Source organism: Anomalospiza imberbis, chromosome 2, assembly GCF_031753505.1.
Source record: "Anomalospiza imberbis isolate Cuckoo-Finch-1a 21T00152 chromosome 2, ASM3175350v1, whole genome shotgun sequence".
Classification (NCBI taxonomy): Eukaryota; Metazoa; Chordata; class Aves; order Passeriformes; family Viduidae; genus Anomalospiza; species Anomalospiza imberbis.
In genome coordinates this window covers 55,619,931-55,637,469 of record NC_089682.1, presented here as the reverse complement: position 1 = coordinate 55,637,469, position 17,539 = coordinate 55,619,931, and the positions used below count along the sequence as shown (strand labels likewise).

General features: G+C 36.7%; 1 protein-coding gene across 2 annotated transcripts in view; it reads left to right on the top strand.

Annotated features, from left to right (window-relative positions):
• The window catches only part of FRY (FRY microtubule binding protein), a 182,343-nt gene that overhangs the window by 150,909 nt on the left and 13,895 nt on the right, over positions 1-17,539 (top strand). For both annotated transcript variants that reach the window (XM_068181162.1, XM_068181161.1), the window contains 6 exons: positions 308-478; positions 6,238-6,438; positions 6,935-7,096; positions 10,516-10,679; positions 11,544-11,733; positions 15,920-16,069. In XM_068181162.1, the coding sequence (XP_068037263.1) occupies positions 308-478; positions 6,238-6,438; positions 6,935-7,096; positions 10,516-10,679; positions 11,544-11,733; positions 15,920-16,069 (1,038 nt within the window). The remainder of the gene's footprint in view (positions 1-307; positions 479-6,237; positions 6,439-6,934; positions 7,097-10,515; positions 10,680-11,543; positions 11,734-15,919; positions 16,070-17,539) is intronic.

Here is a 17,539-nt window from a genome sequence, read left to right as displayed (position 1 = left end):
CTCTGCTATGTTCTCTGAATTTTGTTCCTATATATGTGTGCAAACATCTAGGCAACATCAGTCTGCAGCCTTTAGGAGGTAGCTGTAATATTCTTGGATGTGTTCCCACAGTATGAAGTTGTTTCTTTGTACAAGTTTAATCTGAAGGCACCTGTCCAACATAAATAATAAAGAGTGTTCTAAAAATACTCAGTGAAGGAATTAGGTGTGTACTGGAAATACTGTCTTCTGAATAAGCAATTACAGCTTTTAGGAAGAAACAACCAGAGGGAACACTTTGTAACAAAAGAAATCCTTTGAATTGTAGGTGATTTTTTCTTCCTGTGGTGATTTGGATCTGATTGAGCACCAGACGAGCTTGGTCTCTTCAGAAGACGGAACAAGGGAGCAGGAGAACATGGATGATTCAAACAGTGAACAACAATTCAGAGTCTTTAGGGACTTTGACTTCCTAGATGTTGAGCTGGAAGATGGGGAGGTACAGTATATTTTCTCCGAAGTAGCTTTTTTATTCAAATACTTTTATACTCCTTCTGCTAAACACTTCTCTTCTTGTAACATAAAACTATAACTGTGTAACTATAAATGTACTTTTAAGTTCAGATTATTTATGATCTTCACTTAGTGTTTATTTCAGTAGCGTAACAGTAAAAAGACTACCACACCCTTCCTTTCTGAATCTGCTTTAGGAAATACTGCAAAACTGGTAGTGGAAAAGAAAGCCTCTGATCTAATACCTTTTTGGTGAACTTACTTTTAAGTGAACTTATTTTAAATACAGTTTGTAAAGATCAAAATTGTTAAGAATATATATATATATATATATATATATTTGCTGATTAAAAATGTATAAAATGAAATTGTTCCAAATCTGTTGGTTCATACAGAACCCTCTGAAGCATTAATTCAGGCCTTCAGGCTGCTGTTATTCTTGCAACTGCCGATGAAATCACTTAGAGATGTACCTTCCACTCTGCTGAGGTGTCTGTGATTTCATCATTTCATGCAGGAGCTAAACAAAATCTTGAATCCCTGATCAAGTCTTGACAGGTCAAGGCTGTCAGCTCACCTTGAGCTGAAACTGCTGAAGGGAAAAATTTGAAGAACTGATAAATTTTTGGGGGCTACACCCTTTAACTTTGCTAATATCAAACTTGGGGTATTTCTTTCTATTTGATCAGGAAAGACCAAAAATTAATATCTGTTGCCAAACAAGTCTAACAATTTTGTTGCTGTTTAAAAGTTCAGAAATTGTTAGTTCTTTTGAAGGACTTAAGACTCAGATGTTTTAATTGTGGACTTGTTTTTAACATGAATTCTCTCAGTCATCACTCTTAGCCCTGCGAAGAACATGTGTACAGGAAAAAAATTCATTTTTCTACCTATTTATATTACAGTAGTAAAATAATTTTAAGGTAAATAGAACACTCAGATGTGAACTCATGTGCATTTGAATTTTTTTTTTCCAATTAAGAGAAAGTATGAATGAATGGGAAAAAAAAGTCCCAAAGTCCTTATTTTTCCAAGTCAGGAATTAGTAGTCTTAGCTCACAGATGCCCATGACTTTGCTAAGGGAAAAAAAAAAAAAAAAAAAAAACAAAAACCAAGAACCAAAAAACAAACAAACAAAAAAAATCCCAAACAACAAACAAAAACAACCCTGAAAGGGTAGTTGGCAGCAATGGTTGAAAGTACATTAGACAAATATTGAAGAAGCTTCAAGGTTCGAAACAAGGATGAATGATAAAACAATAATGCCAGGCTGTTTGACAAAAATACACTGGCTTCAGTAATTTCTGTGTCTTAAATGCTTTCAAGGTATTACAAGGACGTAGGAATGCAACTTTGAAGATCACTTCATAATATTTTGGCCACAGAAATTCAGGAATTTCTTCTTTCTCTCCACCAGTTAAAATTATATAGAGAGTATATATAATTGTGCACAATGATTCCTTTTAAAGTAAATTTACTTTCATGGACTGTGACTCTGCAAAGTTTTTTTTATACATGTGGCCAGCTTCAAGACTGAGACCTACATCAATTGATATCCTTACAGTCTTAAGTTACCAAGATACCAAGATACAGATACCAAGTTTCTCTAGCTTTATGTGAAGTAAAATTAAAAATGTTGAGTTTCACTTAGTGGTTTTTAAATTGCTATGGATTGCGTTCCACAGTTTAGTTCAGACTTGACTTGTTACTGTTTTAAAAATATACTTAGACCTTGTGTAAAAGGCTACTTCTCTCATGACTGAGTTGAAACTGTAACATTTACATCATATCTGAGTGTGGTACATTCATAAAAATGAAAAATCAGTGTTAGAAAGCTAAAGCTAGCAAGAGAAACATCAGTCCTTCAAAAAAATGCTTATGATTTTAACAGACCAGTGATGCTTGGATCATCCTCAGACCACAAGGTATACTTGTTTGAAATTTCCTAAAGATGTGAGAGCAAGAAATAGTTATTTTCAGACTTAAAAGGTAGAACTGAAGTTTCTGTGGTAATATTTGTTAAAATTGTAGGCAAATGTTTATCTATTATGTCTTTGATGCAGTGATTTTACATAGATTCTTTCTATTTGTTTTTCTATCTGTTATATCTGCTACCCAGGAACTTCAGGTAAGAATGCTACTTGAACTCAGATGTGCCAGCATATGTTATGCCTTCTTGCAAATTTGTATTGTAGAATAACATCATAATTTTGCTGTTGCCTCCCCCCTTCAGTGTGTGCGTAGGTGAGTGTGTGTGTGTGAGTTTGCATTTCTGACAGGTGCTTCATTTTTTGTCTTGTATTAGAAATACTTTTGAAGTCTTTTTCAAAAATCCTGCTTAGTTTTAAATTTATTTTTGACATGTTCAACAGTCTTCACAAATTTTAAAATGTCTTAATTCTAGTATCAGTCTTTTTCAAACTGAGCCCTTTCTCCTTGTGATATCTTTGTGCCTGATTAATGTGTAGAAACTTCATTATCTGTAGAGTTTGGGCCATTTGTTATTAGGGGCAACTTATACATAATTTCTACCTTTTCTGTTGTGGCATATTGTCTCCTGTTAGCATCTTGCTAAAGCTGATGTCTGAGACCTCTTAAGACAGTTTATATTATTGCTATCAGAAAGAATTTAATTGGATAAATAAATTATTTTCTACAGCCTAACGTAATACAGCTGTATGGTCCTACCAACCACCTGCACCCATTTGCCCTATGAGGAAAACTGAAAAGACACATCAGTCATTGCCAGTTTGGGGCCTAAATTTTAAGTTTATCAGTGTATAGAGAGAACTGAAATTATAAAGAATTGAATGAGTTGTACAAATAATACAGAAATCAGCAACCACAGAATTTTACATATCGGTTTCTGATAGTTTGTACATCAGTTATTACGCAAACACAACTCCCAGAAATCTTTGTCTCAAAATGCCTGTGCTGTAAGAGATACATCCATATGGAAATAGTGCCTTACTATGTAGTTCCACAATGCTTCTGCATACGCCCTGCAATATTTGATTGTTTCCATTAACTTTGCATACTTTGTCAACACGGTAAGGATGAAAACTTGTGTGAAAGAGGTTTTGCATGATTCTTACTGCCTCTGTGGAGGAGCCTTACTGCTCTCCCCCACACAGGGCTACTTTCCCTTCTGTCTCTCCTTTTCCCTGGGCTGTTGTAAAGTTTGAAGTAGCTGCAAGGGCACATCTGCTCCTTTACCAGATGGGTAAAGGAGGGTGGTGACTGTAGGAAGTTCTGTGTGGTACCTGCTCACTGCTGGCCAGACACACTTATAACGTGACTGTTTTCCTCTGACTTGAAGTGTACCACTGGTGACTTTTCAGATGGGAGATGGCTTTGCTCCTGCTGTAGATAAAAATGAACAGCCTCTCAAATACATATTTGCTCTTTCTTGTTAACTGTGGAAGAAAGATTGCTAAATAGACTATAAAAATAACTCCATCTTCGTAGACACGTGCTGACCTCTTGTTTAAATTCAGTATTGTTCTGGGTGCCCCTGTAGCAAACTTATACTAATCTAAATGCTATGGGTATGTGAGTTATAGCATTTCATCTCTTTTACCCTCTTCCCTTACTTTTAATTCACTCCCCTTTCTAACTGCATGCCCTGGAAATGTCCCTTTATTTTTCTTCTTTTTGCTGGCTTCCTTCTTTAAGGCATTGTAGAATAAAACTGCAACAGGAAATATTCCCATCGACATGGACTGCTAAATTTACTGATGGCTTTACTAGGCATCATGAGGATAAGGATGTGATGACAAACATCTTTGCTTGCTTGCTTATTTATGTCATTTTGTCATTTGTTAGTTCAGTAATTGATCTGTTTGTGGAGGATGTCTAATTGCTGCATGTGTCCTCCAGCCTTTGAGGGGGAGGATGGACAACCAAAGAATTTGTTAAAATAAATATCTTGGAACGAACAGTCATTTTTATGATTTTAAGTTCTGTTAGATGTGTCAGATGTGCTCTGTTCTCTTTCCACATAATACTACCATATGATACCAGTCCCAGGATGAAAAAACAGAGTTCTTCCAATAATGTGTCAGGCTTCATAACAATTTCATCTTTATTTTCTCTTCATTACAGTGTATTCCTTAGTTTTAAATCTTACTGTGAATTGAAAGGGTTGTCTTTTTCCTTAAAAATATTTGTTTCTATTTTCATCATATTTGTTCATGAAACGGTGAGCTTAATGTCATGAAACTAAACTTTCCCTCCTATTCAAATTCCACAGTCCATTGCATTAAATGGTAGTGATGCAAAATAAGGTCAGTTTGTGCAAGTTTGTTGATTGCTAAGGAGGTAAGACTGCAATTTAATTCATTGCACGTTACGCAGTTTGGTCCCCGTTCAGTAAATGTCTGAGTAGTCCCAAAAGGGCATCGCTCAAGTGTTTAAAATCACAACTCTGCTTAAGGGACCTTACTGAACTGAGACTTCTTTCTCAATCACTGCACTGATAATAATTTTGATCCACATAAACCCAGGAAATAATCATAATCAGTTATTTGATAATAATATTATTTTTTAGGCAGAACTATTTTTTTTTCAAATTAATATTTAAGTATCACTGTCAGCTTGAATTCTCACCAATTGACTTGCTTAAGAGCATTGTAACTTACAGAGTCCTGTTTGAAACAGGCAGCCCTGAACCTTAAAAGGAAACATTTTTCTCTATAAATTTCCTTCCCATGCTGATGCAGAATTGAGGGCTCTCATCTAGATAAAGTACCCAAAACTGCATCTGAATATTTCTGGGGAAACCTTTCTTGCTGTGTAAGCCCCTTTTGCCTCTGGAGGTCCACGGCAGGAGCAGCTGTGGATGTGGTCCTGCCTTTGCCAGAGAGGAACATGGCTAGACTTAGGGAGGGAACATGAGATTATTGCAATCAGGGAAAAAACATACAGTCCACTGGAAAATATAGAAAGTAAATAAATGGAAATAGGGTGGAAAACTAATTGTTACTTTTATACATGAAAGAAATCAAGTGAACTGTTTATCAGTTCAGCAGCCTAACAAATTGTTACACAATTTGCTTAATGCACTCAGCTTTATGTAACTGTGTGTGGGACCTGAACTGGAAATCTGATAAATATAAAATGTTTGGTCCATTTGACTATGTCCTTTTTAAAATGTGAGATCACAGGCAATGCTTATCAGGCTATTCCCAAAATATAGTTTCAAATAATTCAAGTAGATTAAAAAATAAGCAATATGGGCCTAGAATAAAAGTTTAAAAGGTGTGCTGCTTAAGGTGTTACATTTTTTGTGTAAAGCAAGGGTTTGTTCAAATCTACTCACCATTATGGTTATATATATAAAGCAAAGAATCTAAAATCTTTAACATAAATTTTGCAATTGAACCATTGGTATGAATTGTGCTTCTAATACTTTTAAACATCATGAAAAAATCCTTTAAAATTGCTTTCAAACCTTTCCTTTGCGTGTCACTGCTCTACTGGTATCGAGGAGCGTGTATATATGGACTTAACAAATTCTTAAATTAGCAATTGCATGAAAAATATCTAATATTGAAAAGACTGAGTGTTCATTTAACTGCCATTTCCATGCTTCTGCTCTTATCTCCAGGTGAACAAGCAAGATAATGCTTATTTCAAGTTTTTACTATATTTTTTCATAAAAATATTTCTGGAGCTAACTTTGATTGAGTGTTAGCATATGATTAGTTTTATATCAAGCAAGCTGACCCACTGTCTGATTTCAGGGTGAGAGCATGGACAACTTCAACTGGGGAGTGCGCAGACGGTCCCTGGACAGCCTGGACAAGTGTGACATGCAGCTGATGGAAGAGAACCAGCTCTCAGGGAGCACACCCAGCCTGAACAAAATGAACCATGAGGACTCGGATGAGTCATCAGAGGAGGAGGACTTGACCACGAGCCAAATCTTGGAGAACTCAGACCTAGTAAGTTGCAAACCGGAAATTTAGGAAAAGATAGGGTGGTTGGTTTAAATGAGCTGGGCTTTTAGTTTCCTCTGCCCAGGTGCAATCTAATGAGCAGAAATTGGTGAATACATTTTCCCTTATTTGCAAAGGTAAACAGGAATTTTAATGCAAAGTTTGAAACACAGGAATCATCAGATCTCATTATTTGCCTTTTTTTACTATGGGACAATTTTTGACAATTGGCCAATAATAAATCTTTATGTATTTAATGCTTAAAAAATAGAACAAGAGTCCAGGTTGCTAAGTGGTTTCAGATTTTCATTGTTCACTTCTGGGGTGCTTTTAATAAAATTTTTATGACAGAAATATTGAAAGGGTTGTGTCTATATACAAGTTAAGGGAGCCACTGTCACTGCACTGTAAGACACTCTCTGCTTTGCATGTTCATGAAAGCACCATGTGGTAGGGTAGCTGTATACTCAGTTCTTTTGTGCTTTTGGTGTCTTTTAAACAGATTATAAATCTTTCCCCATCTGAGGACGCAAATCATATTGACTCACTTTCTACATCATGTGACACAACCTCAGCAGACCCTCATCATTTTAACATGGGAACATCCAGCTTTGATGTGTCTTTGCCTGGTATGAATAATCTCCAGGTGTCTGAAGGACCCAAGGTGAATACATTTTTTTCTTTCTTTTCCAACTGGACTGTATTTTATGTAACACTGTTACAATTTATTTTGCATACACTTCATAAAGAGTTTGATCTGTGAAATCAAGTACATTCTGGCTTCCTCTGTCTAGTGGCATAGTCTAATACATTCATGCACTACTTCACCTGCTACCATTTCCTTTCTACTTATACTTTCTTCATTAAGAGATTTTACTTATTGTTTCCTAAATATGTTGCACTACATATGCACCAAAATACTACAAGCTCATCAGAAGACAAGTTAATGAGCTGGCTACAAGTTACAACTCCAAGGCAATATTCTTTTGTTTTTCATGCTGAATTAAAGAATAATATGCCAGCTCATGTGGTGGGTGTATGCGTGTATTTCTGAAATATTTTTGTATGTGGGGACCTATTGTACAGTTGTGTGCCCTGGATTCAGTACTTGCCTTTCGGCAGACACACAGAAATTTTAAATTCATGACCAAAATATTAAACCATCCTGGGGGTGGGGAGGCAGGATTTGCAAGGATACAGCAACCATGTTCAGCACAGTGTATTTCAGAGAACTGTATCAGAAGATGAAGACAAAGCAAGGTTGGTAAATCATTATCAACATGGGTATGGTTTCTTTAATTTTCTGTTTGACAGTACTTGCTCATGAGAGATAAGGTGAATCTACTCCTTTCAGTGTCTCTCCAGAAATATAATGTAGTTTTGGGGGTGGAGGTGGGGGGGCTGTGAATTAGTGACTTGATGATACTGTTGGCTTCTGTCAGTAAAGCTTCTCTGTCATGTCTAAATTGAGCGACTTCTGCAGAAAGAGCAGTGTATGAGACTGGGGCAGAGGAAGAATCTATCTTCTGTAATCATTGGCTTTCCTTCTTGCCCTTGCCCCCTCCAAATGCAGCCACACAAAAAATTGATACTGCTAGCACTGCATGTTTCAGAAGGAATGGAAACTTCTACAGAAGAGGTCATAGAAAAAGAGGTTGGAATTGCGGAATATCGAACAAATTGTTTGTGTCAGAAACTGCTGCAGTAGGAAGGAGGGACGGGAGGAGGGAAGTGTCTGTAAGGATAGGAAAGGAGGAGAACCTCTCCAAACAGTGGCTGTGGAGAAGGTAAACTCATTATCATTTGTCAGAATGTTGGTAGACAAGTAACCACATAACAACCGTGAACAGCAGAAGTTGGCAGAATTTCAGTTCAGGAAGCAGCAGTCAGAACAGACACGTTTGCAGGTGGCAACTGCAGCTGATCTCATGCATCCAGCTGCAGTAGCTGTTGGTGTGTACATTAAGAACTGAAAATCACAGCTTAGGAGTTCAGTGTATGTCTGGGGGTTTGGAATCTTTACTGTCAAAATCTCTTTAATGTCCTACGTGCCAATATTAATCAAAAATGAAAAGTTTTGAAATAAGTAAGTAAATGAAGAATGTAAAATCGGAGCAGTTTCTTGTGGAATTGACAGGCAAATTCAGCTAGTCCTGGTACAGATTTGATATTGGTTTAAAATATAGCCCTGGTTACAACTGTTACAAAAATGACTGAATGGGTAAGCACAGAATGCCTTATTGGTGGGGTTTTGCCTCAAAAGTATTTTCTTCTAGTGTGCATGCTTCTGTATTTTTACTCAAAATAATTTTGAGTCAATGTAAAGAAGAAAGTTTTTAGTCAGAAAACTTGAAACTTACACCTGAATATTTTTTACTTTATTTCATAACACAAAATCTGAGCTCTTTACTCTTTTCCTCTGAATTCTTCTTTTCGGAGAGCTGATGAGGTGTCATCAATGCAAAGGAAATTTTTTTTTTTTACTTCTTCAGTGATTTACAGAATGTTTAGTTGTTGCATCATAAGCAAAACCAAAAATATCTCAACCTTTAAATAGATACAGCAATTGAGAGAAAAAGACTGATTATATAGCCTCTTCCTAGATTTTTCAATTCCAAAATCCACATATTATTGTTAACAGTACTTAATTACTTAAACTTGTTTTCTGTTAACGATAGTGGGATAATTCTATGAGGGTTACAGAAATTCAGATGATGCTATATTATGTATTTTTCCAGAACTCACATATTTCTGGTAGTGTACTACAATCCTCCATTAATATTCAAAGTTCACTTTTCTGGTTTGCTTTTGGGGCATCCAGTGGGTGGGAGGTGTTTGCTTCCTCTTCCTTCCTCCCTTGCTCTATCCCATCAAAATGCATTTTCCTCCTACAGACTCTGTCAGTGCAGTGAAGAAACTGTAATGGTTCTTTCAAGCTAATATTTAATATATGAAACTGGTTACTACTTATTACTACTTGAATAAGCATGAAACATTTACACTTTTTACCAGGTGCTTTAGTTCCTATTCTGACAATTCAGCCAAATAGCTTGCATTTCTCTTTTCAAGATGGTTTGGGCTCTGATTCATTTCATTCACCCTGACATCCGGAATATCCCTATCTTTTGCTTAGAAAACAAAGCAAACCAAAAGATTATTCTACTTAATTTTTGACCCTGTCCACTCTGTTATAAGTCTTCTTTAATTTTTACAAATACAAATCCCCATAATTAATCTGTAGCATCCAAGCAGACTTGATAAACTGCAAAGGGCCACTTTTCTTGTTTAATTCCACTTTGCCACAGATTTCCCTCCCAATTAATTCCCAACACATGTATGTACATGCACATGGGCAAATGTGCACAAAGGTTTGAGCAACCCACTGCAGTCATCCCTACAGGAAGTGCTTTGGATGCTATGGAGGAGGCAGACAAAAGCCAAAAGATTAAAGATGAAACAAAACTTGTTCAGACTAAAAATGCAAGAGAAATTGGAACGTTTCAAAAAGAAATCATGATCTTTAAGTGCTGATAGATGAAAAAGGAAGGAAATTAAGCATAATCCTTTAAATGGCCTGTTAGAATGCTTGGATTCCTCTGACAAGCTAAAATTAATTCCCAGTTCTAAACATGCATAGAGTCTTCCAGACAGTAATTGTTTCCAGTATATTCTGAGAGGCTTTGGTACAGTCTTGGACACTATAAAGTGTTAAGAGATAAGGACAGACTGACAGTAAAAACAACTCTATTGTTTTTTCTGAAAAATTACTTCCTTGCTATGTTGCCACATGCATTGGAATCTGAAATTCTTTGTTAGACAAGTTGAAAAAATGCCTTAAAATAATATTTATCCAAGTCAGAAAGTTGAGCCTTAAAAATAATATTTATCCAAGTCAGAAAGTTGAGCAAATACAGTATTTTTGAAGAAGTGTAAATTGATTCATGTCATTTATAACCTGTGGCTTTATATCTGTGCAGATTAATGTGTTGTCAGGTGGGTTTTTTCATTAAATGCTTTCTATTTATTAGAGGAATTAACTTACTAATTTGCTGTTTTCTAAGACATCATCATTCACTCCCCTAGGCTGAAGCTGTACCTGAAGAACAAGATATAGCAGTCCATGAGGATGACCTTTCAGGGTCTACAAATGAACTCCCTGGAGCATTTGAATGCAGTGATAGCCTTAGTCTGGATATGACAGAAGCTGAAGAGAAAGCTGACAGGCTGGAACAATTTGCTCTTGCTAGGTACTTTGATGCACTATTATTCACACAAGTTCTTTTACAATGTACAAAAAAATTACTGCAAGGTGGTAGTTAATGAAATGGATGTTTTAGCCACAGGAGTTATAAAATTCTCATGAGTTTGGAGCAATGAGAAGACAATGCCTTAATTATCTGCATAATTATCACACAACTGAAAAAAAAAGCAAAACAAAACTAAGCTTTTCATTCTAGGAAAAATAAGATACAATATTTATGTACATCTATGCAACTAGGTATTCTGTATATAATATGCTTAATTAAAATAAAAAGGAGAATTTTTAAAGATTTGAAGTAATGCAGATATTACTTAGGTACCTGTTCAACAGATCAGATGTGTATTTCTCCTTCTGATTTCTCATGAAAGAAAGTCTCAGTATTGTTAGAAATCCCAGCTATATGCTGTTAAGGCTGCTTGTGAGTGTGGCTGGACCCCAGTATATGTTATAAAAAGACTATAAGAGTTTTTTACATGCCATCTGGAGCTCTCTCAGATTTTGGATGCTGAGTTAGACTGCAGTTAGCCTGTGGAGGGAAGGGAGAGAAAGCTTTATTCTCTTCTTAAGTTTCAGCCTTCTTCTGTGAAATGATGATATAAGAAAACAATTCAAGTGTTCTGGGATGGAGGAAGATAAATCATAATGGCCTGAAGATAGGGTTTCTGATTTGGAGGTTTTTCTCATTGTACTCAGCATCTTGTCGACCTTCAAAAGTAATTTGAAAATTCATGACTATTTTTAGGAAGGTGCTGTAATTGTTCCTGTGATTTTATCTCTCTGTTATAGCATATTTTATCTGCCACCTTCTTAGTATTCTCCTTTCATCACCTTTTTCTGTTTTCTCCTTCAGTTTTGGAGATGTTGATCGAAATGCCTCCCCTCCTCCCTCACCATTTTTTTCCGCCATCCTTGCTGCATTTCAGCCAGCAGCATGTGATGATGCAGAAGAAGCCTGGCGCAGTCATATCAACCAGCTCATGTGCGACTCTGATGGCTCCTGTGCAGTTTATACATTTCATGTGTTCTCTTCCCTGTTTAAGGTGAGAAAACAAGTTTAAGATGCAAAATCATAGTTTTTGTGTGTGTCAATTAGTGTTTCTTGGTAGCAGCCCCAGTAATGAGCTACTAGATATATAACCCTTGTAATTTTGCATACTGCAGAATTGCTGTACTACATTTTCAAGCAGCATTGTCTTCTGTGACCAGTTTTGTCATGAAAATACTATGTATTTCATACTTACAGGTTTGGAGGTCATGTTGCAAAATACAGGTCCACTTTAAAGAGTGTTTCCTTCAGTACTTTACAAACAGACTGCAGGAACAGTAACTGCAAGAGGCAAGGAAATAACCTTTTTAATCTTAAACTATTGTTAATCTGTTCTTTTATCGCAAACTCTTGAAATCTGAGTGTGTCCATGTAAATGTCAGCATAATTCAATGGTTTGTACCTACACATCTGAATAGAAATACCCAGCCACCATCATGTAACATAAATTCCAGAGATTGAAACTAGAAATACATTTCTCCTTTCTAAAACTGTATGCTTGCAAAGATAAGAATCTTGCAAAAAGATAAGAAAATAGTCAAATGTAAAAGTTGTTCTAAAGAATGATCATCCAGTTTTACCTATAATTAGTTTTAAAGCCTTTTTTAATCATTTCTCTGGCAGCTGCAGGATGTTTAACATGCTCCAGCAGTGAAAGCAGTAGCCAGGTAACTTTCTGCAGAGTTTAAGTACCTGTGATCTCAGAGTACACAACGTTTTATTAACATTTTATTACCCTGATAATAAAAACACAGTTTCAAGATCTTTTCATATGTCTAAGACTAACCTGATATGAAAGAAGCATCCTATAGTATGAATCTCTTCTTCATCATGTTTCCTCTGTGCTCCACTGGAGGTGAATGTCTTATCTACCTGCACACTGTCCTCCTTTAAACATTATGCCACTGTATATATGGGTGTTTTATAGGCATTTTTTTAAGCACTAATAAATAACCATTTGGAAGAAGAAAAAAACAGTCCTGACTTAAGTGTTAATCCTGTGTTTATTCATGATGTCAGCTTTTCTGTCTTAACCTCAGTCCTAGAGGTTAACAGCTCTGTCTGAGTGTTTAGAGACTTATTTGTCCTTGATTCTCCTCTTTGAAGAGGTGAAAAGGAGCTGGTGCCACGTTTCTGAAGACTAAATAAATAATGTAGTGTAATGGAAGACCAAAACATTACTTTTAGAGTACCCGTTTAACTCCAAATCCTAGTAATGCACACACTTCATTTGCTGTTGTGCATGCTGTATAGTCAGAAGATACCCTATTCATTTTCTTCAGTTGATACTGGAGGAGAAAGAAAAAGGTGTTAATAATATCAACAAGTCACAGTTTTTAGCTGGAATCACTGCCATATTTTTAATATATAAAAATAACTTTATTCTTCTTTTCAGTGTTAAAACATAGGAGTATTATTTCCCCTTATTTTTTTCGTAAGATCCCAGCTTGTCTGGAATTGTATTTTGTTTGCACTATTAAATTTTACTACTCATCTGCCAACTTTGACTTTTGACCCTCATTAACAGGAAGTTTCAGAAACAAGTCCTGTATGTGCTAAGCCTGCAATGCAAATACTGTCAAAGTACTTGACTGTGAAACAAAATCCTTGTTTGGAGGAGCTTGTCAACTAAATACTTGGTGAAGTGAAAGAAGTGCATTTTCCAGGGCACCTACATTTCAGTCCAGTATCAAGTTAATGGTATCTCGGATGCTTGCCCACAACACACTAAACTTGTTTAAAATTCCTGAAATTATTGAATTCCTTTTCCTGTAAATGAGTCAGAGGTTAGAGATTATCTTTACTGCTGCCTCTTTGTATTCCTTCAAATTAAATGTCTTTCAGCAGACCAGACAGCTGCAAGACAAGTAGATTTCAGATCAAGCAAGCCCTTTTGTTATATAAAGTCCTCTTCCCAGGAGAGGAAATCTGAGGTTAAGAAGAAAACTTTCTGAGAATATTTTTTATTATTTTCATGGACACAAAGCACAGTGACTATATGCAGATATATATTTATTCATAATATGCTGACAGCTGGTATTACTATTCACAGTAATCCCATTTCATAAAATATATACTGCATTCAGACCTTGCTTGATAGATTTCAGCCCCTGTAGTTTGCATCCAGAAGGACATAGCTGAGATTAGAATTTATGATAGAACTGTTAGTCCATGTAATCACAAAATAAATATATTTAGTGAAGTATTATACCTAGATAGCAAAGTACAGTCTCTTGCTGTTTTACTCTTAATAATTTAAAACACTCTTCATGACCATTATAATTTTAGCTGTAGATTGATTGTTGCTTTTATGAATATCTGAAAAGGAAAGGAGTAGAGGAGGAATATCTTTTACTTTTTCTGTAATCTGTCTCCTTCACTGCCTCAGATTTGCAAACTCAATCATTGTTCCCCAGGAGGGCATTGCAGCAACTAAACAGGTTACCCAAAGCCTTGAGGAAGCTCTGACCTTGGAGATTTTAAGACTCAGCTAGTTAAAAGCACATCTGACATGACCTGGGGTCAGCAATAGTCCCACTCGGAGCTGAAGGTTGCATGAGATGTTCCCCAGAGGTCCTTTTCAACCAGTGTGCCTTGGATTCTCTTTCAAAATCTGTCATTTTAAATTTCCTTCCACTTCTTTGTTCTCAGCTAGGTCTTTTCTGTTGGTTAAGATCAAATCTAGATCTCTTTGCTTTGCCCGGAGAGTTATGAGCAAGTTATCAGTTTCACAAAGACTTGGCTGAATCTTTTTTTCCAGAAGACATCACAGTAGTAAATCTCCAGTTTTCACCAAGCCCTATGATTCAGATGATTCTACTAGTTGCTTATAAAAACAGTAATTTTTCTGGTTTGGTGGTCATTAGTGATAACCCTTTGCCTCTAACAGACTCGGTGCAGCAGAGAATTTGTACCACGTGCTGAGTGAGGTGTGTAGCAATTTCTTTCTGTGTTGAAGCAAGATGGAAACAGTAAGACCAGTATCAGTCTGCCTGGTCCTAAGTGTGATCAGATGGGCAGCTGAGATGCTTTTGAGAGAGATTCACAAATAAGTAGTTATGAAATTGATTGGTAAGGAACTCGGTCCATTTTATAAATCATTGATAGTGTATAGTCTATGTACAGTGTGAGGGCCTGGTTAGCATTTCAATCCAACAGCTTCCATTATCAATAAAGTCTGAATTGAACTCACCTGATTTTAGGTACTTAACTCCCAAGCAGCAGTGCAGGAACAGTAACAGGGCAACATTTCTATGTCTATCATCCAGACTGGCATTAGGGAAGTGCTTCCCTCCAGTGATGCATACTTATGGTGCAGGTCCTAACCTACATTCCTCAGAGAAATGCCTTTGGTAACTTGGAATTAATCATATAAAAATGTTGCAAACATTTATTTTTTAAAATATTCTCATGTTGTTCCTAACTGCTGAGCTCTAGGCCTTAATGAGATATATTTGGGCAGTGAAAACTGATGGGTATTTATCAAAATCATTGTTTCAGTCAGTGCAAGTTTAATTTTTTTTTTTCATTATTCATTTTATATATTAGTCACTGAAAAGCACTAGAATGTTTCTGGAAGACTAGATTGGTTTAAGACTCAAAACATTAAAAAAAAATCTGCTGAGAAGAATAATTCCCGGATGCAGTGCAGTATTTCTGGAATCTTCCCAAGCAACAGTAAAGTTTTAGTAGAGAAGGTTCTTCCCACAGGGGAAAACAAAAGGTTTTTTTCTGATTTTTTCGTGCTGCTGTTTGGCATTAGTATGTCCATTATATTATGTGATTAGCCACTTGACAGGAATATTAACAAAACAATGCCCGGAATGGGCAGAAAAAGTAATGTGCTGATCAACTCTGTTAACCCTGTAGAGACAAAAAAAAACCAAAATGCTACCTGTGACTACAAAGCTTATAAAGATTGACTCATCTTTACAGGAAAGAATGTATTTCAGTAGTAGGTTATGATGAAGTCTGTAATTAGTTTCACAGCTGCCCAGCTGTACACTGTCTCCAGCACAATAAGTCTTATTCAGTATCCTCGAGCAGACATTCAGTTCTCCACAGAGAGATGGTCCCTTTTCACTTTATTATGCAAAGAAAAACAACCATGCCATTTGTTTACAAAGGAAATAAGCTCGTACTTGAGTAAGTTATGTAATGAACTGTATTTTGCTTTCCAGAATATTCAGAAAAGATTCTGCTTCCTAACCTGTGATGCAGCTAGTTACTTGGGAGACAACTTGAGAGGAATAGGCTCCAAGTTTGTGAGGTCTTCTCAGATGTTAACATCATGTTCAGAATGTCCCACCCTCTTTGTAGATGCAGAAACAGTGAGTATATTCCTTTCAAAAGGCATGTACTTCATTGCTGTGTGTTATTTTACTGGCTGTTTCACTTTTGAGCAACTCATGAACAGTTATGTCAAAAAGGAATTCTCCTCCTATCTTACATTTTTTATCTCCTGTTGGGAAGTGTATTTCCATTCATTTTCTGTATTATTTTATTAAGTAAGTGGTGATAGATGGGCAGATTCATCGAATAGTTATGATGTGTTGAGCCTGCGTACTGGCTCAACCGCAATATAAAACAGATGCCTACTAGACCAGTTGGCTCAACAAATGAAAAAAAAAAGCAGCTGTTTTTTACATAGTTCAGCATGAAAGATGGTAATATGTATAGTGGTTTCATTTGAGTCAACTGTAATGTGAGGATGATGCTGGCTGAAGATGAGCCAGCTGTGCCCAGGTGGCCAAGGCAGCCAATGGCATCCTGGCCTGTATCAGCAATAGTGTGGCTAGCAGGACCAGGGCAGTGATTGTGCCCCTGTACTTGGCACTGGTGAGGCCACACCTCAAATCTTGTATCCAGTTCTGGGCCCCTCACTACAAGAATGACATTGAGGGGCTGGAGCGTGTCCAGAGAAGGGCAATGGAGCTGGGGAAGGGTCTGCAGTGCAAGTCCTGTGAGGATTGGCTGAGGTAGCTGAGGGAGTTTAGCCTGGAGAAGAGGCTCAGGGAAGACCTTATTGCTCCCTACAACTGCCTGAAAGGAGAATGTAGCCAGGGTGGTGGGCAGCCTTTTCTCCCTGGCAACCAGTGACAGGACAAGAGGGAACAGCATCAGGCTGTGCCAGAGGAGGTTGAGGTTAGATATTAGGAAAAGTTTCTTCACTGAAAGCGTGTCAAGTATTGGAACAGGATGCCCAGGGAAGCAGTAGAGTCATTGTCCCTGTAAGTGTTTAAAAAATAAGATGAGGTGGCACTTTGTGATATGGTATATAGTGGGCATGATGGTGTTTGTCAAAGGTTGGACTTGATCTTGAAAATATTTTTCAACTTCAATTATTCTATAATTCTATAAAAAATATATATTAGGGAATTAATGAGATGGCCCTTTCCATTGTCTTCATTCTGGCTTATGTTTATCCAGCAGCATCAGGACAGTGTGACATCCCACAGTGAAGTCTAGAGGTAGAAACTGGCCAACTGTAATCTTGAGCCCACTGCTGTGACCATGGAAGTGCTGTGCCTTACATCATCAGAGAGCTGTGGAGAGAAACTGGATAAGCTTTATGTACTGATCCATTTTAGAGAGGTCCTCTGATAAGTCACTAAACACAGAACACAGTTTAAATTCCATGTTACCATAGGTGCAACTTTTGCTGTTTGACTTTTCAGTATAGTATCCTAGTTATGTAGATTTTTGCATAAAAGTAAATATTTTTCAGTATTAGTATTAGATAAATCTAGGTATTCTTTTGCAATATTTTTCCTATACTGTCTACCAGTATTTCCATTCTT